The sequence below is a fragment of the Vanacampus margaritifer genome, chromosome 3 (genome assembly GCF_051991255.1).
Source record: "Vanacampus margaritifer isolate UIUO_Vmar chromosome 3, RoL_Vmar_1.0, whole genome shotgun sequence".
In the NCBI taxonomy this organism is placed as follows: domain Eukaryota; kingdom Metazoa; phylum Chordata; class Actinopteri; order Syngnathiformes; family Syngnathidae; genus Vanacampus; species Vanacampus margaritifer.
This window is the reverse complement of record NC_135434.1, coordinates 25,442,704-25,466,690: the sequence shown is the minus strand read 5'-3', so window position 1 is coordinate 25,466,690 and position 23,987 is coordinate 25,442,704. Positions and strand designations below refer to the sequence as shown.

The following is a 23,987-nucleotide window of genomic DNA, read 5'->3' as shown; positions in this document are numbered from 1 at the left end:
GTCAAGATAGTACGTAGTAGAGTTCATTTACATGACAGAGGTAAGTTAACGCCCATCTCTGCTATGTCCAACTGGCGGTGTCCAATGAAAGAACGCAGCTTCAGGAAGTGGCCAATGAAAATGAGCAATTCAGAGGTTTTCCGCTTTCCCTGAAGTTCTTGACAGATTCGACTTTAGATTGAGAGGGTTCAAGATGGCTGCCACAGGTAAGAGTTTTAATTTACATCTAGACTTTAATTAATATCTGGCGTTGTTAGAATTATATCTTAGCTCTAGAAATAGACGCAACACAGCACAACTATTCCATGCTATGTTTCGGACGGCGATGTTAGAGTCACTGCTGACGAAGTGGAGAAAGGACCAGCAACAGCAGTCAGGAGCGGAGCCGACGCAGTGGTAAAACCCCCGAAGTTCGCTAACGTTTTCAACTGGGCTGGCTACGAATAGCTAAAAAGTAGGCTAGCCACAGTGTAGCTACATAATCTCTAACACTACGGACACAGTTTAGCCTGGTAACAACTGCTTTTTCGAGTTAACACTGATTTATGTTAGAATTATATCGTCAGTGTGCTGTTGGTTGCCATTACCTCCTAAACTAGTTGGCCAGGCAGTTTAAAGTCGATTAAGTGGCACAGTGAAGATAAACATGGCTTCCCACAACTCCAAATGTCACGTACAGTAGTAGACAAATCCCACGCTAAGCTAAGAGGCTAACGTTACATAGCATTAGCATCACTCAAACTATAACTTCTATAAGTTCGTAGTTTAGACTTTCCGCGTGTATTGGCATTTATCACTCTCTTTGCTTCACACACGGTGACTGTTTTGAGTGTTGTGGCTTATGCGATTTTAATTATGAGTATTAATAATATATCTTTGCTGTGGACTTCTCGTGTCTTTTCAAATTACTGTTTGACTAGCACTTAATGCCATTTGTCAAATTCAATATACTGTACACTGCACCATAAGAGGTCCATTCAGATAACCACCCTTGTGTTAAATACATATTTACTGTTATTTCTACCATCCAAAGTACTGTACAGCCCATTAGCGAAGGCAAGCGTCCCGGTGGTTTACATTCTTAGTTAGTTATTTGAATTTTGCATTCTTTTGCCTTTCTCAAATGCTCATGTGCAACGGCCGACGTTGCTTTTTTTGCTCTTTTCAACATGTATACTTATTGCATATCCTCAAAATGAAGCGTGTTAACTTTGTTGCAGGTTGCAAGTAAACCGTTTACTCTTTTGGATCCAACGGCCAATGACACTCTCCTGAGGCTTTGGTGTCAAGTATAGCATCCCCCTCCTGCGTCCTCTCATCATGTCCTCCACCTCCTCCTACTCCTCCTCAGGAGAAACTAGTCCGGAGGATGTGCCACGAGGTGGTGGGACCATCCGAGTCTATCTCCCCAACAAGCAAAGGACTGTGGTGAGACAAGTCCTCAAGGCTGCTCTTTATTAAAATCTATCAGTGTTTGTGCATCTATTAAAATTCTATTATGCTGCAACTAAATTAATGGGTGGTGATTCTCAGTGAAAAACATGGTTGAAATTGCTGGTATGAAGTGCAATTACTCGTACAAAGTTTTGACATATTTCACACTGGTCGGTGTTGTTGAAGAGTCATCTCCTATTCACAGGTGAATGTTCGGCAAGGACAGACGGTGTATGAGAGTCTAGATAAAGCACTTAAAGTGAGAGGCTTAAGCCAAGATTGCTGTGCTGTATTCCGTCTTCTAGAAGGGTAAGCTTGCATTACTGTCTACTTAAGTTTTACTAATATTAGCAAGATGGGATACAAAATGTGTTTGTTTGAAGTAAGTATGCAATGAGTACATTATGTCGCAAGCCAATGGCTGCATTTATCTCAGAGCTGGAAGATACGGCAATACATAGTATATCGCAGAGATGATAGAAAAGTTTCTATTGTGCTGCTTCTCTGTGAACGTTTCTATCGTCATTTTAACCTATTTTAGGCAAATATTTACATTTCTTTTGCAGGATAATGTCAAATAAGAATGGCAAAAGGCAATTTTACTTACAACATCACTACCACACAGCTGCCACCAGGTGGCGTACTGAACCACATTAAATGTAGCAGTTAATGGAAAATTAATAAAATAATGAGGTGGGTGAAGCTGGTGAACACGCATAACAAATACTACTACATCAGGAAATAATTAAACTAACTAAAAGCAACTAACAACAATATTCCAGTAATTATTAGGTCAAACAATTGAAACTCGTCTTGCGAAGTCACATGACCAAACCCAGAAAATAGGTGATTGGTTGTTACTTGATCCCTTAGACACTGTGATGTCATTTTCAGTTGACAGTAAGTGGTAAAATAGACATCCCCTGAGATGGATAAAAATTGGTGCAATATTTATCAGAATGTTGTGTTGAGAGGAATGGGGACGCATGGAACATGTAAAGACATTTTTTTATGTGACATACCTTTTTAATAATTATTTTCAGAAAAGGGCACCTCAAGGAACACTTTGAGTTCCAGCATCAACTGGGACTATTATTATTATCATGCAGTGTGCACACAATAATATTGTGGGGAAAAAAGAAAGAATTAGAAACTATTTTTGCAAAAGTAATTACGCCACAACATTAAAATATTCTGGTTTTATTTTTCAACAACATTTTTATGGCAGCTTGCCTGATTTTATGACATTGCGCTGCTTTACGTTATTTAATATTCGGTTTTGAAAATGGAGGACTACAAAATAGCAGTGACTGAAGTTGCATCTTCATCATTCAACAGACAATTGGCTACGTTCACACTCCATCTCAATTCAGATTTTTTTTTTTTGCCCATATGCGACACATATCTGATTTTTGTCATGCAGTGTGAACAGTGCAATTCAGATTTTTCCAAATCCAACCTGGGCCTCTTTCTTATGTGGATATAAATCGGATATATGCGATGCATCTGCACTGAACACTCATCCGCACGCATTCAATCTATATGTCACCAAAAGCCTGATATGCACTCTGCGCGGTTTTTGGGAGAGTTCTTGGAAGGGAGACTATTGACATTCGTCTGTGAATATACAAAGCTGTTTTGAGTAACTGTTAACTTTTTGTTTGTCTTTAATTTAATCACGCTAGAAACATGAAACAAAGTTGACATTTGTGGCGATAGTGGAAATTTAGCCCTGCTGACGGTTCATCACCAGCAATGACGCAACGTCATCTTCTGTAGACGTCTCAGTGAAATGAGGAGATCGAGGACTGTCACCTAATTTCCCCAAAATATTTTTACTAGGGATGCTCCAATCAGGCTTTTATGCTGCCGATACCGATCCTCTGTGAGTAAGATCGGCCGATACAGATTCTGATCACATTGATTATCTGTATCCCCCACACAATTTATTTATGCTGAGTGAGTGCCATTGGCTATATTATCTGGGGAAAAAAGGGGTTCAACAATTGTGATCTATCCCCCCCAAATGACCCCTGCCCCACCCCATACTATTTAATCTGGTATAATTTAATTTGATGTGCACAGTACATTTGTTTTTGAGACTGGTGAGGAGATTTGTGACAGTTAAAGCGCTTTTCCGACTGAAAAGTAACGCATCCTGGGTGAATAGATCACAGATGACCAGCACTGAAAGAGCAGTAGTGTTAATCTGTTCTTTGAGTTCACAAACCATTGTGCACTTTGTGAACTTTGATGATTGGTGTGCTACACTCCATAACACATATTTGCTTATAATTAATGAAATAACTTTAAAATAAATAAATAAATTGATCGTACTTTAAAAAAAACAAAACAACAACAACAGTCCAGAGTCACAGGTTTTGCTTCTATGACATAAGGCAGGGGTGTCAAACTTATTTTCACCGAGGGCCACATCAGCATAATGGCTGTCCTCAAAGGGCCAGATGTAACTTATAAATGTAACTAAATGTAATTGAATGTAATGTAACATAAATGTAACTACTCCTTAATGTTAAATGATTCATTATTTATTATAACTTAATCAAGTGACAATTACAGTTGCATAGAAAACATGTTTGCTTGTTGCTCTAACATAAATCCATTAAAAATGTGTCAGCTTATGAAAACCCACACAACTCCATTAATAAAGGATCAAACTCTCCAAGTGAATAAAGAAAAATAACATAAAACTGAGCTGCAAAGAACATATATGACACATGTAGCATTTTACAAAAAATGCATCCAACTGATGATTTGATGACAACAATTTGTCTCCATACATACATAAGACCTGCAAACATAAAATAATTAAAACAGCAGCTACACATAAATAATATGTAATCAACTAAAAATACCAAAATAAAGGTTGACTCATTTCACAACTATATTGGTCAAGTTTTTCGGTTAGTCTTTGATGAGGAGATGCTGCCTGTCCTTGACACACCAAGTGAATTATCTCTCTACTATCGATTGATCATGTTCTGAAAATGATAAACACAAAACAAAATGCAAGCACAATCATCAAATTGCACACAGTTTAAATGTTCTTCTTCTTGGTTGAATTACATTTTATTATATTTTAATTATGTTTTTAAAAAAAATGCTTACATGTGTGTTTTCTGACCAGATGCCTGACACCGTTTTTCCGTTGCCAGTGTGTCAATGTCTGGTTTTAGGTCCTGTGCTGAGGCAATGCGTAGAACAGCATGGAGGTTGTCATCCATGAGGCGTGATCTGTGCTTGTTTTTGTTCAGATTCATTATGGAAAAAAACTGTTCGCACAGATAGGTGCTCCCAAACATGGACAGAACACGGGCAGCATGAATTCGAAGCTGTGGCATCAAACCAGGGGGCAGCAGATGGTAAAAGTCCTGGATTGCATCATCCTGGAAATTTGCTCTCAGGCCACTGTCGCTTTGAAGCTCAATTAGCTCCATCTGAAGGTGTTGGGGTGCAGTGCAGACATTGGTGGTGAAAAGATTAGCAAAGATGTCAAAGCCAGACTCCAGCGCCGATCAAACTCAGTCTTTAACCAGCTCAGTTTGGTAGCCAACTGAGCACATGAAAAAGTCTCGAGAAATGAGTCTGACATGCTCTGACAAACAGGAAAGTGAACAAGATTTTCCTGTTTCACTTGCCACATCCATAAGTCCAATTTACGCTGGAAAGCCGTGATCGTATCGGACATCTGCGTGATGACTTGTTTGCATCCCTGCAGCTTCTGATTCAGCTGGGCGAGATGGTCGGTTATGTCACACAACTCAGCAAAGTCACACAGCCACCTTGGATCTGATAGTTCAGACATGAGTTTTCCTTTACTCTGCATGAAAAGAGCAATGTCTTCCCTGAGCTAAAAAAATCGCTTGAGGACTTTGCTCCTACTCAGCCACCGCACATCTGTATGGTACGGCACATCCCCTTGTTCCGAGCCCATCGCCAGCAAAAACTGCTGGAACTGACGGTGATTCAGGCCACGCACCCGAATGAAGTTCACTGTTTTCATGACTGTGGTCACAATGTCCTCCATCCCCAGCACCTTCCCACACAAAGCTTCTTGATGGATAATGCAATGATACGTTATCAGAGGCGTGTGACAGTTCATTTTTTGCATTTTCCCCTTCATTAGTCCAATTAAGCCCACTTTTCCTCCACACATTGCCGGTGCACCGTCTGTAGTTAATCCCACCAAGTTTTCCTACTGCAAAGCATTTTTTACTTACGGACTTCTCCACCGCATCAAAAATGTCCTGTCCCGTCGTGGTCCCATACATTGCAGCCACATCCAACAGCTCCTCAGTGATAGAGAGGTCCGACTTTACGCCTCTAATAAAAATTGATAACTGCGCTGTGTCCGTGTTATCTGTGCTTTCATCAACAGCTAATGAAAAAGTTGTGTAGCTGCGTGTCTCCTCGACCAGCTGTGTTGTAAGATTTTCTGCTAGTTCCTTCGCTCGGTCCGCGATGGTGTTTCTTGATAAACTGACATTTTTAAAAGACTAACTGGTCGGGACACACCTGCTCACAGACCTTCAGCATGCACTGCTTCAAAAACGCTCCCTCTGAAAAAGACTTGGAAGCGTGGGCAATTTCTTCAGCCACAATGAAGCTAGCTTTCACTGCGCCCTCGTTTTTGGCTGTGGATTTCGTGAACAAACTGCTGCGACCGCAGTTTATCTTTTAATTCTTGGGCAATTTGTTGCTTTTCTTGAAGGCTAGCTTTAGCGTACTTAGCTCCGTGTTTGGTGTCAAAATGTCGACGCAGATTGTACTCTTTGATAACAGACACCGCCTCGTAACACAAAAGACATACCGGTCTTTCTCCTTGAAGCACAAACAAGTATTCGCCTTCCCATCTTTCTTGAAACAGTGTTCCGTCTGCTTCAACTTTTCTCTTTCTGGACATTTTGGGATCATTATTTATATCTCAATTCCACTCTTTTTGATGGAAGTGGAACCACTACCGCGGCTACCGTAGTCGAAAGGCATTGTGAGAAATGTAGTTTTTGGTCAAAGCACGCTCTTAATTTATTTTGGGGTATTTATTTTTAGACACTCAAAACTTTTAAGCTCTTGCAGGCTCATAAAATGACATGGTGGGCCATATCTGGCCCGCGGGCCTTGAGTTTGACACATGTGACATAAGGGAATCTGAACTTTCATCCATGAAGAAAGACATTAACTAAAATGATTGACCCGCAAGAATGACAGAACGCTTTGTTATACACAGCAGATTGTAGTTGAGTCGGCAGTCCTTCAGTGTGGCCCAGGAATGTGGTCACATGCAGCTCAGACCACCTCTGCACTGGGTGTATTTAAACCTATATTACTCTTTAGTTTTGTTTTACACGTTTTCTCCTCTTCCGAACTTTTGAGCTGTTTACGGAGACACAAATCTGATTCATTTACCATATAAGGAAGATTACTGCTATGTAGTATGCATGGGATGAGGCATAAATCCCATGAGACAAGATGTCTCACGAGATTGAGTTCACAAGATTTTTGCAAAATATATCATAAAAAATGCCCAATATCAATTTTCCAGTTTTCAAAATGTTTTCTTCTTATTGAGCAGACTGCAATAAAATGTACGATCTACCTCTAAAGTGCAAATGTAAACATAAACAGCAGAGTCATACAACAGCTGCAACTGAGATCTTTCCTCTTACTGAATAGTTTTAGGGCTGCAGCTATCAAATATTTTTGTATTCGAATATCCTACTAAAATCTATTGAATATTTGGGTATTCGGACTAAAAAAAAGTTTTTGCCTTAAGAACAAAATTTGAATTATAAAAACACTTAAAAAAAAACACACATTTTACTTAATGATGTGCGACCAACTGATCTTCATTTTTAGATGACCAACTTTGTGAGACAAGGTGACAGCAGAACCACAGTAGCAATTTTGCTTGCTAAATCAGCACTGTTGAGTAAGCCTGGTTTGTTCAAATGTGATCAGCACGGCATGTGTGCCAGGCTGTCGGCATCAAAGTACGCAGTCATTTACGCCTTTCAAAAGTAATCAAACGACATTACTGCGCTAGCTGCATGCTGCAACAGGTGCCGTATAATACAATGTCAGCGAAATTAGGTAGATTTGATGCTGATATTTGGCAGGAAAAAAAGGTTTACCAATTAATCTGTGGATTAATTATTAAAAAAAACAGAACTACTACAATAACTTTTTTTGGAGCTTACGACAAATACATGAATTAAAGATAACATTTGTTTTACAATATTTTGTTCTTCAGTATTTCATCTTAAGACAGAAGATTTTTCAAGTACAAAAACATAAAAAAAGCATTAAACCTCTGGGAAATGAATGAAAATGAAAATAAATCAATTTATAAATGAGTTCAGAAATACCATTTGTCTTGAATTAGAGGTAGATTATTGTGCAGATAGAACAACCTAATAAACAACAACTTGTAAACAGGGAATTGCAAGATGAAGGTAACATTGTTCAACTTTTTTTGGAGCTTACGACAAATACATGAATTAAAGATAACATTTGTTTTACAATATTTTGTTCTTCAGTATTTCATCTTAAGGCAGAAGATTTTTCAAGTACAAAAACATAAAAAAAAAGAAGAAGCATTAAACCTCTGGGAAATAAATGAAAATGAAAATAAATCAATTTATAAATGAGTTCAGAAATACCACTTGTCATGAATTAGAGGTAGATTATTGTGCAGGTAGAACAACCTAATAAACAACAACTTGTAAACGGAATTGCAAGATGAAGGTAACATTGTTCATACAAGCTTTTATTTTTCTACTCCACAACTTTCAAGAACAAAGAAAATAGGCATATAAAGTGCAAAATATGCATTGTTCAAGTAAATTTCTGCCGCACTCCCTTCTTAATAAAAACGCTTATTAATACACAGTACATGTAATATTTTTGAGCAATTTTCAAGAAAAACAAAACCAAAAACTTTAAAGTTAGTGTAGTCTTCCCACACCTAGCTTTGTCCACATGCCATCTGAAGAAAAAAAAACAGTCAAAAGTATGAATTTAAGAAGAGACACATGATGTGCATGCTTATTTGCATTTTTTAATTGATAAGCAGATGATAAAATTCACGACTTCACTGCGGTACTAGGCTAACTAAGCCGAATCGAGTACGTAAAAGACAAACACTCCGTGGCTTCTACAGTGTTTAATCATCATCGTTATCATGTTAATCGTGCAAACTCCTTTGCACGTTACCATTTAATTTAAAGTGTTCTGCTGTATTATACTGTGCAGTTATACTGTACTAAAGTTAAGCCAAACCATCAATTATTGCAGCACAACACTTCTGGCTTGGCATGGAGGGGATTTTCCTTCGAGGTCAGCGGACTACAATCAAAGCTAGTAAATGACATTCACTACTAAAATATAAATGATTACCAGAGAAACTGACCATTAGTCTTGGTTTCAATCAATGCTTGATGTGCAACTTTTCTCAACCTCTTTTTCTCTTACGCTGCTGCTGCAGCAGCAGTTACCAAAGAGATAGGAGCTGCAGAAGAGCTTCCGTGTCAAGGAAAAAGTAATATATTCACCTAACCAATTACGCATTCATTTCTCTCTACAACCATGAGTCCAGCATACTGATGACGAATGGGAACACGCCGCAAAACCAATGGTGGAGACTTGGCCACTCGTGAAATTTTGTGGTAGAACCCTGCCCACTTTGCGAGTGTGCAGTTGAGTTCTGTCATATCACTCTTCTGCACATTACAAGTATCCGACCATGGCGAAAAATGACAACTGACCACACATCCCGGCTAATTGGGTGATTCACTACCTGGACTTCTTGTATTGTGTTCTCAGGCTCCATACAATATGTTGGCCTTTATCCCTTTTTTAAGCCATAAAGAGACCGTGTCAGTCAAGGAAGATGCAGAATGCTACAGATAGAGGGTAGGGGTGAAAATAAAGTGGAAAGTGTGGATGTACTATAAGGCGGGGTTTACTCCCATTCATTTCAATTGAATTGCTTGCATACAATTTTAGCTCAAGCTTCACCATTCCATCCACAGGTACATATGAAATTATAAATATGGTTAAACATTTTTGTAAAACACATTTATACTGTACTTGTAATACTGTATTACTGCATTTCTATTGCCTGGCGGACCGCGGCTGTGTTAGCCCGGTCATGTGTCACCTGTGTGAAAGCTTCTGTGCATTTAATTGGAGCATATCTGCGACATTGCCATATAGTGCAATTGCGATTCATATTTTCAATCGCCTAAAAACAACTGGCCTCGACTTTGCCACTCATGAAATGTCGTGGCAGAATCCCACACACCGCGCAAGTGTTGAGTGTTCTCCCGTTTCACTTTTAGTGTGCTGCAGCCCTCATCGAGTCTTTCTTAACTTAACATAATGAATTTTCCCCAACATATATATTGTAATTGGGCTTCACAATCATGTTGTTGTTGTTGTCTTTTAATTACTCTTCCAGTCGTAAAAGACTGACAGACTGGGACACGGACATTACTCCTTTGGTTGGAGAGGAGTTATTAGTCGAGGTCCTGGATGATATTCCTCTGACCATGCACAACTTTGTAAGTACAGTAATAGACAGACGTGATTTATTTTTCCCCCACTGTTTATTTGCTGCAGAAATAATAATCTAATTTTAATCTGCACAGGTACGGAAAACTTTCTTCAAATTGGCTTACTGTGATTTTTGCCACAAATTTTTATTTAATGGCTTCAGGTGTCAGACATGTGGATACAAATTTCACCAGCACTGCAGTAGCAAAGTACCTACTGTTTGCGTGGACATGGACACAGTAAGCAAACAGCGGTGAGTTGATGCACAGTTAAACCATTAATCTATTTATTCTATGACACTTTGGTTATTAGTCGTTTTATTGCAGCATGAGAGTTTGATGGCTCTTTCCAGGTTAGGGCTGGACAATAAATTGAATTAATTCTATTTAATTATTCATTAAAAAAATAATTGTTGAAAATTAACTAAATCAAGAAATCGAGGTGGGTATAAATATATACACTCTTATCTTCTGGATTATCAAAAGCTGTTTTTCTTAAATTGTGTTACATCCAATCGTTATTGTTTCTAATTTTGCACGAGTGGCAGAATGCTGGATGGGTGGGTTACAAGACGTGTTTACAATAGTTACTACCTACTTAATTGTGGCATATAAGCAAGTTATACACAATATGAATAGATGTTTTTTTTTTTTTTTTCACAAGTTATGAATGTTAAGTTTATGTTAAAACTTATATAAAATCACTATTGACCATTTGCACCGACATCACGTGATCACGTGACTGCCCTATGACGGACGGCGGAAGGAAATGATTGTTGAATGGAAGTGGACGTGACTCTGAGCGACTTGGTGACTTAGCGACTGTTATTTTACAAATTAAAAGTTATTATTGCCCGTCGAGCCATGGAATCTACTACTTCAACCAAAGTTTGCCTGTCAATTGAAGTGGCACATTTAGTCGGGACTCCTAGAGCGCGATATTTACTTAAGTTGGAGATCGCTAGTTTGAAAACAGCCCTTCTGTCGCCTGCTGTTTTTACCAAGTCATTCAAATCGCTGATTTTGCCGAAATTCACAGCGCACGACCTACATCATTATGTAGTCAATGCCGGTATCTAACCGGCTCTCCTCCTTACACTGGAGCTTATTTAAACGCTTGTCGCTGGCGGTCTCTGGGACGAGATGCTACGCTCACACCGGGGGACAATATACCTCGTAATGCAAAGATAAAACTTGTTGATCATGCTAACTGAGTTATTTTGACACATTTCGTTCTGTATTAAAACGCTGTGAAGATGTTATGTTGACCAGCATGGGATAAAATCGTAGTGGCAAGCTATGCAGTCATTTCCTGAATATGATTCCGGCCGGCTCCAGAGTGGAAAAACTCCAAGCACAAAGACGAAATCCCCCATTATTAAACAGTCAAATGCTCTTAATAGTTTTGAAGAAGGGTACATATTAAAACTAAGATGTGTGTACGTGCAGTTGGAGTGGACGCTAACTATCTGGCTGCTTAATGTGAATTGAAACACGTAATTCGACCTCTCTGTTATTAGAGTGTACGTTTACTAGTAAAATGCATGAACATTTATCTACTAACCTCGCTGCAAATCCGTGAATACCAGTCCTTTCTGTTGATTGCTGCTATCCATTGACGTCTTTTGTCTTCATTAGTGGGTATGCGATTAAAAAAAAACAATATTTGGTTTACTCCCTTGTCTATCTGTACAACCGACTACACAGCAGCATATGACCATTTTATGAGATCATTGATTAGATGAAGGACTTAACACTGTACGAGATTCAATGGTTACAATACAGGCAAGTGGTTCTTCTGCCGCCCAGAGCCCCGGAGGGGGCGTGCCCATGAGGGTGGTGACGTCACGTGCAAAAGGTCAATACCGTACATTAAGCTAAGCGCACACGAGGCGCCATTGGTGCTCAGTCACCATCCTCACTCTGTATTTCGCCAGCTGCATCTCATGTGCAAGAGCATTTTTTGAGTGCCGATCGCACTGCGCCATCGGCACTGAGTATCAAACATGTTTGATCATTTCGGCGCTCAGGCACCATCAGCTCTTCGTGTGCATGGCTCAAGTGCCACCGGGGTGCTGCTATTATCCACGGCGCATGTGCTCTTCATACACCAAATATAGCCACGACCTCTGAGTACATTTTGCAAGCTCTTATGTAGGACTTAACCATATTTCACAAGAAGCAGCCCTCAGTCATCGTCTTTTCCGGCATAGTAGCAAAACATACAGCAATATCTCTTTGGCCTGGAGGTCGCCATCATGAATGGTCACATGATCCCAAACGTGATCAACGCAACTTTAAGGAGCTATGCCGACGGCGCCCTAGTACGCGCAGAACAGCTTAGAAGCCATCTGCGCTGGAAGCCAATGGCGCAGCACCCATGGCGCCTAGTGTGCACCAGGCTTTACTGTTGTCTGAACATTTTTGCACAGGATTTTTTTTTTTGAATAAATGAAACCTTTAAATAATTGTTTGTTGGGTTTATTCAATTAAAATTGATTTAAAATCATAATTGTCCATAATGACTGAGAAAAAAAATCAACATTTCATTTTTTGTCCATATCGCCGAGCCCTAGCCCAGGTATTTACAGCTGAAAGCAGAAGTTTACATACACAATAAAAAAGACTCATGGGATTTTTTTCCCTCACTGACATGAAATGATAAGAGTTCAGTCATAACATGTTAGAGTCCACCCGTTTAATGTTTTTGTCTCTTGTCTCATCCTTTTCTACTTGTTTGGCCGGTTGTGATTCAAGTCCCTGCACAGATGAGTATCCTCAGATACTATTGCCAGAAAATTCCCCATCACAGAGTAACATAGCCATAACGCCAGAGCCTGCTGGGTAAGCTTGCAGACCAAACAATTTTTAAGCATGTTGTCAAAAAAAGAGTCACCTTTTTGAAACCGATATTTAAATACACTGTGTGACTTTTTGCATGTCCACTCTCAGGCAGGACCTCCTGTCCCCAACATCAGCCTTTCCCTTCCCCATCCCCAGTGGAGATGGCCAGTCTCTACAAAGGCATCGTTCCACCTCGACACCCAATGTTCATATGGTCAGCACAGTGAGCCCTGCTGTTGCCAGCATTATAGAGGCAAGTCTCAGCTGCCCTTTGCATGGTTTTCTTTGTTTGTACAATTTTGAAATCCTGCAAATACACTCTCTAGTCCGGTGATAAACAACTGGCAACTAACTGGGCATGCGGCCCGCCACCACACAATGAATGGCCCATCAATTGACTTTTGAATTCTGAGTTGTAAAAATACTATTCGTCATTGGATGGCGACATCACATTGTAGCGTGCCTGCCACTCACTAGACCCCTTTCCTGTTTGTAAATAAAGATGTTGTGCGATCTAATGATTGGCAAAGTACATTGTGACAGCTGAGCAGTTTTTCCCTTTGGAGAAAAGTCAAATTAGCAGATTTGGGCAAAACCATCAGTACAACAGCCCGTCATTGATGGATGCCCACTTTTCGGTGAGGCATTTTTGGCAACTGCTTTATGACTCAAAGCCTCGTAAAAATATACGGACTGAGCACCTAAAATTAGGTTTACATCCATCGATCGGAGTCAGTACAGACTACTTCTCACTCAGTCTATTTTTACGAGGCTTTGTGTCATAAAGCGCTTGCCAAAAATGCGAAAGCACTCGCTGATAAGGTGGGCATCTGTCAATAATTAGGAATGTAACGATATCCAAACATCACGATACGATATTATCACGATATGAAGGTTACAATACAATAATTATAGCGATATTGTGGGGACGTTGGCGATACCAAAAAGGTCATGATATTGTAAAAAAAAAAAAAAATGAGCCCATAAAAAAAATTGCTTTTGTACATCACAGCAATGCATATAAACACATACAATTTCTAATAACACTTAATATTGAGGCGCTTACTTGCTAATACAAGCACACATTGAGTTCCTACACATATTGACTCTGTTTACAAGCATATTATGTTGCGTGGATTTTAAACACAGAAGGGCCAAAACATGCCTTGTGAAAATTAAACTGCAGTAAAAAAAAAAAAAACTAGCCACCAGAGAGTGCTAGAACTGCACAAATGGAAATCAATTTTTAACAGATGTGCTGCTTTTAATATCGTGGCATGACGCCGACGCTATATTGTGGCAGTTCTGGTATCACGATATTCCCGTTATTATTACATCCCTATCAATGATAGGCCGTTGTATTGACTGTTTTGCCCTCCTCTGCAAATTACACTACAATAATTTTGACCACAATGAAAATGCCTTGTATAGAGGCTCCCCATTTGTAGTCTAAATTCTGTCAGTAAAATTACTTTAAATACATTTAATGATTTTTTTCTCCCCCTTCAACCTTTTTAGGAAGCAGTGAAATATAACAACACAATAGGTATGCTTTTTCCAAATTAATTATTATTAATAGTAATTTTAGGTTTGCCATTTATTTAGCCTGTGTTAGACTCGAACACTTAATACGCTGCCTTTAATATCTGCAGGTCCTGAGCCATCCCCAAAGCCATCCACCAGCCCACCTTCTTTAGGCTCTCCAGGGAGAAGACCACCGAAGTCTCCGTCAGAGCACAAAGAACGAAAGCCCTCCTCCTCAGATGACAAAAAGAAAGTAGTACGTGATGTTTTGCAGTATTCTTTGTCACTGGATATTTTCAGAGACATAAGTGTTAATTTTTTTTAGTTATTTGGCAAATTAGATGTTTGTTTGTTTTTTAGCACCGAGGGGGCTACAGGGACTCAAGTTACTACTGGGAGGTCCACTCGCGCGAAGTCACCATCCAGAAGAGAATAGGAGCTGGCTCCTTTGGAACTGTATTCAAGGGCAAGTGGCATGGGGATGTAGCGATCAAGATCCTTAAAGTCACGGAGCCAACACCTGAACAGTTACAGGCATTTAAAAATGAAATGCAGGTCTTGCGGTAAGTTGTTCCGTTGTGTAGTTAAACTCATGTTTCAAGCAGCACCTGAAGTTCTGCTTTTTTATTACTTTGACGTAATGATGAATGAGTTTGGAACCAATCTAAAAAAACACAATGGTGGGTGTACCCTGAGGCAATAACAAAATGGTTGATGGGAAATTGACTTTTTTTTTTGTGTGTGTGTGTAAAATGTGATTTTCCATCTCTTCAGGAAAACCCGCCATGTCAACATCCTGTTGTTCATGGGATACATGACTAAGCCCAATTTTGCCATAATCACACAGTGGTGTGAAGGCAGCAGCCTGTACCGCCATCTGCATGTCTCTGAAACCAAATTTGACACTATGAGGCGGATTGATGTGGCCAGACAGACAGCACAGGGCATGGAGTAAGACTTTTCCACACCATCAATGCTTTTTAGTTAATATTGATGTATTTTGTTGTTGTTTGTTGTTATTGTTGTTGTTGTTTTTTGGGGGGGGTCGTTCAATTAAACCACTCCGTGAAGCAAAAGCTTCTGTAACAGACTCCTTCCTACTTGCGGTGTCTTACAGGAAGTCACGCACATAAATGTTACTACATCAGAGCCCTCAGGAATAAGGGGGGTATACAGTATAGCTATAATAGATATATATGTATACATATACACATTCATAATAACTTCGATTGCCTGTTAAATGCAGGAAAAATCTGTTTCAAGTTGGCTCTGCTAATTGCTTTCTAAAATTGCACTTGAGCAGCAAATTGTTATTTTTGTCATGAATATCTTTTCCATGTAATAATTAAACATAAGTTTTCCGTTTCAGTTATCTTCATGCAAAGAACATAATTCATCGTGACCTGAAGTCAAACAGTATCCTTTTCTTGTGTAGTAGTAGTTTGAAGTTAACCAGAAACCATACTGATTCGATTGTGGTTCCAGTTGTCCCATGCCATGTAACCACAGACTTATTTTGGAACCGTTATGCCAACAGCCTCAATTGCACTTTGTTCATTTTGTATAAAGTTAAAAACAATCTTATATAAAATAACTAATTGACCCACACAGCTTTGCTGTTCATCTGGCACAGTCAATGAAACCCCGTTTGTCCGTAGCATTTTTTCCTGAGATTGTTTTCTAGATATTTTCCTCCATGAAGGTTGGACTGTTAAGATAGGGGACTTTGGCCTTGCAACAGTGAAGTCACGGTGGAGCGGCTCTCAGCAGGTTGAACAGCCCAGTGGATCAATTCTTTGGATGGTAATTTTGTTTTAAGGTCATTCCATAAATATTTAATCACAGAAATTACCCGTAGACAACATCACACTTTTGTTTCTGTTCTATGTGTTTGGAGGCACCTGAGGTGATCCGAATGCAGGACAGCAACCCGTACACATTTCAGTCTGACGTATATGGCTATGGCGTTGTGCTGTTTGAGCTGATGTCAGGGACTCTACCGTACTCCAATATCAACAACAGAGATCAGGTTGAACAACACTTTATTTGAAAACGCTTAAAAAAAATTTGGGCCAAATTGTTATGAACCGTGTATTTGTTACCTTTGCTGAGACTTTCGTCTTGTTCAGTCTGTGTCTATTCAGAACCCTAGGATTCCAGTAATGGTGTACTGATGATGATTTTTTCTTTCTTTACAGATAATCTTTATGGTGGGACGTGGTTACTTGTCCCCGGACCTAAGTAAGCTCTACAGTACCTCGCCCAAGTCAATGAAAAGGCTGATCATTGACTGCCTGAAGTTCAAACGGGATGAGAGGCTCTTGTTCCCACAGGTAACAAGTCTGTGCTTTTCACTTCAAAATGTTCTGGTCAAAAGTAATAATGCCTCAACAGGCCAAAAAAGTCAAATGTAACAGTTTTTTATGGTATAATAGTATATGGATTGAGTGTTCTCTGCAATTCCAGTGCTAGCCACTGTCGTGCGCATGTTTCAAGCAGGTCTTCTATTTAAGCAGTAGGGATGTAATGATAACGGCAATACAATATCTTGATATTAAAATTGACACTATATCATCGTATTGTTGTTGTAATGTCACGATATTAAAAGAAGCACGCCTGTTAAAAAGGCAAGGTTGTATTCCATTTGTACAGTTCTAGCTCTCTCAGCTGGTTAGTTTATTAGTGTAGTTTAATTGTAATTTGTTTTGGCCACTGCGGTGGTTATTGCTCCCATAAATCAGTCACATCAGCAAGTATTTTTCAGCATCTCCATCAAAAAACATCGCTTTTCTCCCGCTTCAGCCAAACACAGCATTGTGAGCTAACCAGACCACGATACTTTGTGCTGATGAGCCATTAGGAGTACATGACATTTAATGGCATGTCAATACCAGCGTATTGTCCAAAAACACAATATTGTGCTTTTTTTCCATCATGTGACCTTTTTTGTGATAATTATCGTATTGTGAGGTTCATATCGTGATATTTATTGTATCGTGACATTGGATGTTGTTACATCCCTATTAAGCAATAGCTTAATGTAACTGTGTGACCCGACTGAGTAGCACCTACTAACTACTTCTGGATGTAAAACACATATCTAGGGAATTTGAAGAATTCTGAGAAAAAAATATTATACTTTGATGTGTTAATAGTCATGTTAATCATCTTTGCCTTTTGTCTTTTGCAGTCTTGCCAAAGCGAGAAGCTTATTGTTGCCAAATATAATTGTTCTTAACCTGGTAATATCATTTTCATACATTATGTTGCTAATTATTATTTTTTTCTTCTCGCTTATCAGATCCTGTTGGCCATTGAACAGGTACAGGACTTGCTGCCCAAAATTGAGCGCAGTCGTTCTGAGCCTTCTCTCCATCGGGCCGTCCATGCTGAGGACTTGAACCCTCTCCTGTTCCACACCACCAGGCTGATGCCCCTCTAAGATTCCAACAGCACTAGGTGGAAAGGGTGTATCCCTTTCTAAAACCACAGCATTCCAGTGCCTCCGAGAGGCTTCAGCTGCTTCTGTTACAGAATTTTATCACCAACTTTTCAGAGCTTCGGAGCTCCAGCACTGCAGGAATAATCTTTATAGGTATTTAATTTAGTTTTTAATTCCTGACTCCAATGACGAAGACCTGCTCCTTCAGGGAGGCAATTCTTTAGCTTTTTCATCAGAAGTTTGTCATCTTTGTTTGAGAGTATCTTTCAAATGGGCATTAGATACTCTAACTTATTGGAGGTGTCCATTGTTTTATGGAAAACAAACACTGCAGCATTGTCTCATAATGTACATGCTCAGATCTTGTAAAGATCACTGTGATCATAACCCAAGAATCCACATCACATCAAAATAGGTCAAAATATAGCCCTTTTGCTGTTACTCTACAGCAGTGCTTCTCAATTATTTTTTGTTACGCCACCCTCCTAGGAAGAAGTGAAATAGTCGGCAACACTCAACGCAATTATAAATACTTGTCTATAAATTTGTTATAAGTACACATCTGCAGAGAACTAATATTTCTTTCACAAACTCTGACAATGAGAAAACTACTGCCACCTACTGTAGTGGATGTGCAATTACACTATCTTAGTACGGCCCCAAAAAAATCATGTTCATGTCACACGTGCCACCAGCATCACGCCGCTCCCCACTATTTGAGAAGGATTGCTCTACAGTAAACCTCCATAACTCCATTTCTGTAATTATTTTACAATGAAAACATTCACATTTGACAGCATATCACATGCAATTTATTGACTTATAACCCCAAACCAACGCACCATGACAGATGAAGACAAGCCTTAAACTAAAACCTAGAGTGATTAAAAATGTGGGCACTATGCAGACTTTTAAAATGCCTCCACACACATACTGTTTAGGAGCCTGGGCAACAATATTGCGATAAATGTTGCATAAGTTAAATCTTGTTAAGGGGTAACAAATAAGTACTGCTCAAACCTTCAAGTATACATTGATACATCCATCCATCATTCTATTATCTGCTGCTTATCCGGGGTCGGGTCGCGGCAGCAGCTTTAGGAGGGAAGCCCAGACTTTCCTCTCACTTCAACCATCTCCTCCCAAGGCGTTCTCAGGACAGCCGAGAGGCATTCTCTCTCCAGCCTGTCCTGGGTCGTCCCCGTGGCCTCCCGCCAGTGGGACATGCCTGGAACACCTCACCAGGGAGGTACAGGAGGCATCCGAACCAGATGAAGATACAGTCATTGATAAATGATACCGTACTTGACTGAATGTTCACGTGACTTGTAACAGTAAATCAAACAAACTGGCATTGACGTAAAACCCTTAAGAACTCACAGGGAAGGGGGATTTTCTGCTTACTCAAATTGATAGTGTTTTTCAAAAAGAAACGTGGTTGAAAATTGGACATATTTGGAAGCAATAACTGGAGAGAAAGTGAGTGTATAGGTACAGTTTTACAAAATGTTCCTCGAAGATTGTGGTGGTTTAAGTGAAGTATTGAAATCCCCAGAAAGTACTTGTGAAACCCCTTCCCATTTGATCGATATTTGACCCTCATTGTCCATCCTTGCTCTTCCCAACCATCCCAGGATGTTTGTTAGTTGTGATGCTCGTGTCTTTTTGTAAAACCTCACATCGGTGTTGTCTGTGTGCTCCCCTTAAGCATGAAGTGCTCATGGCTGACAAATAATGGTTGTGTGTGTGAGTATCTTTTGTCTCTTGAACAATGCCAGGAGCTGCTTCTCCTTTCCGCCTAACATCTGCCACTTGCGGGCATTACCTTCATTTTCAGATTGTACGTTGCTTACAAGTCGTACCAGTCAAAAAGTATAACTTGCATTTTTGTGGGAAATTTGACAAAAACAGAGACTAAGAACAGTAGAGCTCGGACTAGCCCCCAAAAGTCCCGTTCTCTAATCATGGATGCATTCGGAAATAGGCTTTTAAAGCGCACAGCTTCGCTCCAACCGTTTGGATAGTCAAGAGTTAAAAATTTGCCATTGGGTTTTTCAGAGTAGAGGCTGATACTTTTTGGGGAATCCCGTGCAATGGGAGTCAACTTGAGTTTTAATCACAGGATTGGCACAGGACAAAAAGTTCACGGGACCAGACGGGAGCAGGATTGTCAAGTATGATGGGGGAGAAAAACGGAGCGATTTGTTTTTCTCTTCTTTTTCTGGATGTAGTGATCTCCAAAGTGGGCTTGGTAGTCATTCTGAACAGGAGCAGGATGGGGCAGGAGTTTTACACCAGGAGCGGGACGGGACATGATTAATTTTTTTTACTGTGGGACGGAACAGGATTTTATTCTGTGGGGGTGGGATGAGAGTGAAAATCTTCTCCCGATTCACCTTTTATTCAGTGTCCCAAAAAAGAGTGCCGGAGCCCAGTGCAACAAGCAGTTCAACTTTAAGCCCAAGCTGCTGTTTGCTTTATAACATAGGCACACTCGGAGTGTTGCGAGAGCGAATTTCCGAATGAATCCCATATGGATTTTCGGTTGCATTTTAGACTTCCACTCTTAACTATGGCAAAGTTTTTCTTTCTTTGTCTAAAATAAACCTTAACTAGAATCCTGCGTCGTATTGTGGCCGAATGTAGAATCCTGGTCGGTTGTTGTTCCTTTGCTGCTGTGAATAAGTCCTTGTTGTGGCAGAGTTACGCTACAGATTAGTTGCAATGATTACAGTTCTTCATTATGTAAATTGCCTGCTTCCATTTCTTCTACTTTATTTTGGCGGTTGGCATGTACTCTTGGTGCACTATAGCTACCTTCTTTCGCATGCTATAAAGAAGGTGACCACCTGGGGTAATGAATGACTACTTCTACTACTTTATACTTTTGTCAGTTGGCAATTGGTTTTGGAGCGTTACCGCTGGCGGAAGTAGTGCACAGAAAGTCAATACGGTTAGGGAATGGGGATTCTGGGTTCCAATCTGAGCTCTAATTTTAATATGTACAAGTTGCACCTAGTGTGTCGCAGGACCAGCTGAACTCTGGCTATAGTCCAAAAAATACGGACGGCCCAATGCTTTTAAGTTAGTTTTCTTTTTTTAAACTTATCTAAATCATTATTTGCTCACACAGATTGAATTTCAGATGTTAATTTGGCCTAACCATCATATAGTTAAGCTTGTATGTTAGTTACTTGAATCGATAACCTAGTTAAAATCGGTTTTAGCTTCAATGGCAGACATTTATACTTAAAGGGGTTTTTATTCGTTTTCTGTACCATTTGTCCTGTGCACAGCAACAGAGAAGCTGGGGACTATGTAAGCCTATTTGGGGTGACAGGCGGCCTACATACACTTTGGGGTGAGGGGTGTCAAATGCAGCAAAATCACAGTGACAATGGAAATGGATTTAAGAGGTTATTAGTCATTTTTAGATAATTTAAGTTTACTTTATGGCCGCCCTTTCACATTGTGTGCTATGACATGCCCCCACTCCTCCCGATGTGTCCTGCAACACCCTCTCGACACCCCCCCCCCCCCCCCGACCCGCCCCTCCTCACATTGCTCTTGATGCTGTTTTAACCCCAGATTATTCTCCTGTTTGTGAGCATGGCAAACTAGCAAGCCTGTTTGATTTGCGTTGTCGGAGCAATACTAATAGCATTATAGACTGTGCATCTGTGTAACTAAAGCAGGGGTATCAAACTCAAGTTTTCCCGGGGACCACGATTTAGTTATGGTTTCCCTCAATGGGCTGTTCTGACTATGAAGCTAAAATGTATAATCGCCTCATCAACATGAACGATAACTAAAACGCGGTTTGGTGAAGTGATTGCAATATCTCAACTTTATTAACTCTTTCACTGCCAGACGTTTTCAGAAACGGGATGTCGCCAGTGCCAGCCGATTTAAGCATTTTGACTGATCTTTCAAGGTCCACAGAAAATGTTTGGACTATGGAAACACACATACTACCAAATGAAAGATTGAACTCTCATCTTTCATCAGAAAAAAAAGTTTGTTTCTACCTTATTCCGTTCTTCAGTAATCAACAATAGAAAATGGTTAGTTTCACCGAAATGCTCTGTTTTGAAACAAAAAGCGGAGAAAAAGAGCTTTTTGTGAAACGATATTATTTCATGCACTTAAGTGAATTGTACACTTCTTTTTGTCCATGAATGATGCCACAAACACCTAAATAGTGCTTTACTTCTGTAATACACCACCACCAACAATGAAAAAGTGTTTTTAGATTGCAAAATACGTTTATTTCCATTCAACAGTGTAACAATTTGACAAAACTATTTCGCAAACTATTTACAAATGTGTGCAACTGTGGTACTATTTACAATTATGTGGATGTTTCAAATACAGTTTTTCTTTTTGTAACACTGCCCTGCGTGCAAGGAGAGGGAGCAGGATTTGCACAACAGATGTTTCACTTCGATTGTCCGTTTCGCGTGCAGACGTTACACTTTCTTGACGGCCTTTTTTTCCGGGGAATAACAAGTAGCAGACTGTAGCCACCACTCCGATGAATATGCATTGGACTCGGGGCACTCTTCGTCGTCCGATTAAACGACCGCCTGAGCGTGCTCGGTTGTGCTCCGCGTTTTCCGGTGTTAGCATCGCTAGCCCGTGAACCTTTATGACGTCGTCATAGCCGCCGCGTCAGCGCTTCCAACTTCGGCGTCAACCTCGGAGTCACCATCATCATCATCGATGATGATCATCGCCGTCATCAATGTGCTCTTTAGCGTTGGTCGATGCCTTTCGTCTTTGAAAAAAATTCCCAAGTGTGAGCTGCTTGCAACCAGTCGCCATTGTTCGCTTCTTCAGCCATCTAGCTCCGCCTCACGTCTTCTACTGCCGCGTCAATGCTTCCAACCTCGGAGTCACCATCATCATCATCAATGATGATCATCGTTGTCATCAATGTGCTCTTTAGCGTTGGTCGATGCTTTTCGTCTTGCTGCTCGAGCGTGAGCTGCTTGCAACTGGTCGCCATGTTCTCTTCCCTTCCCCAGCCATTGTCCCCTCTAGCTCCGCCTCACGTCTTCTACTGACGCCTACCCAATCTTGTCAAAAGAGTCATTGCTGCCATCCAGGGGCCAAAAATAGTCATTAGGCTAACTAGATCTGCTTGAAACTTTTACCACAGCTGGCCAAGGCTTTCCTCCACCCGTTTCAAAAAAAAAAATATATATATATATATATTGGATGACGTCTTTTAACGTCATTGGCGGCCCTCCGTAGGTTTTTACTTGACGTCTTTTAACGTCCATGGCAGTGAAAGAGTTAAAAGTGAAGACAATTTTCCATTTTAATACAGATTCTACCAAGAAGCACGAAGTCGATGCACAGTGGCCCCCAGGTCTAGAGTTTGAAACCTATGAACTAAAAGCATGGTGGCGTTTTGAGTGTAGTCATGGAGCCTGCACTTTATTTTTCCTCTTTCCTCTTATTGTGACAACATGTACAAGCTCTTCATCTTCTTGCAGGACAATGTGAAAATAGGATGAACAGAGCAGGGTATTTGTTTTGTTTTTAATTATGGTTGATGGCTCTAGGCTTGAAGGTTGTCATTTTGATGTAGTTTCATAGCTGGAGACACAATACAGATACCAATACATAATTGTTTTATGATGACATTCATTGAACTATAAACTTTGCGTACTGGGTTTGACGTTTCTGTAAACACGCTCGGTCGGCTTTGTCATTCTATAAGAGAGCAGATTTTGAGGTAGCATTAGGTGTTTCTTCAAGCACAATGGGATTACATTAGAGCAGACATTTGGAACTATTTTAACATATAGTTAGGGGCTGGGTGCCCTATGTTCTTACTCATTCCATGCACACAGGGACAGTCGTGGTTGGGAAATGACATTTGATGCGGTGTTAAGGTGGGTATTTGTGAACCAGGGTTTGGAAAGACTTTGTATTTTATTTATTAACGTCTTTGCAGATGCTGTGTTGTTCTTGTAGATTTTTAGGTGACCTAAATGTACATGTAGACTATATCGTTGGTACCCTTAACCCCACTATAATAACTGACAAAAGTAAAAAATAAACAATACACTGAAAATTAACAAATCAAAAATTGCTTAGTATTTTTCCCCCGTCGCTCAGAATTGTTTTCATACTAATAAAAACACTGGACCTTTCATTAT

General features: G+C 40.0%; 1 protein-coding gene across 2 annotated transcripts in view; it reads left to right on the top strand.

Annotated features, from left to right (window-relative positions):
- The first annotated feature begins 65 nt into the window (after positions 1 to 65).
- Positions 66 to 23,987, top strand: part of araf (A-Raf proto-oncogene, serine/threonine kinase) — a 24,754-nt gene continuing 832 nt past the window's right edge. Inside the window, exons 1-16 of one of the 2 annotated variants that reach the window (XM_077560861.1) lie at positions 66 to 206; positions 1,221 to 1,428; positions 1,640 to 1,743; positions 9,914 to 10,016; positions 10,104 to 10,261; positions 12,765 to 12,851; positions 12,960 to 13,104; positions 14,370 to 14,397; positions 14,504 to 14,631; positions 14,736 to 14,938; positions 15,150 to 15,326; positions 15,745 to 15,791; positions 16,060 to 16,178; positions 16,273 to 16,404; positions 16,574 to 16,708; positions 17,677 to 23,987. The exon at positions 17,677 to 23,987 is cut by the window's right edge and continues 832 nt beyond it. In XM_077560861.1, the coding sequence (XP_077416987.1) occupies positions 1,321 to 1,428; positions 1,640 to 1,743; positions 9,914 to 10,016; positions 10,104 to 10,261; positions 12,765 to 12,851; positions 12,960 to 13,104; positions 14,370 to 14,397; positions 14,504 to 14,631; positions 14,736 to 14,938; positions 15,150 to 15,326; positions 15,745 to 15,791; positions 16,060 to 16,178; positions 16,273 to 16,404; positions 16,574 to 16,708; positions 17,677 to 17,817 (1,815 nt within the window). In that variant the 5' untranslated portion in view covers positions 66 to 206; positions 1,221 to 1,320 and the 3' untranslated portion in view covers positions 17,818 to 23,987. Of the gene's footprint in view, positions 207 to 237; positions 397 to 1,220; positions 1,429 to 1,639; positions 1,744 to 9,913; positions 10,017 to 10,103; positions 10,262 to 12,764; positions 12,852 to 12,959; positions 13,105 to 14,369; positions 14,398 to 14,503; positions 14,632 to 14,735; positions 14,939 to 15,149; positions 15,327 to 15,744; positions 15,792 to 16,059; positions 16,179 to 16,272; positions 16,405 to 16,573; positions 16,709 to 17,676 lie in introns of those variants that run through there. The other variant, XM_077560862.1, reaches the window with a different exon arrangement.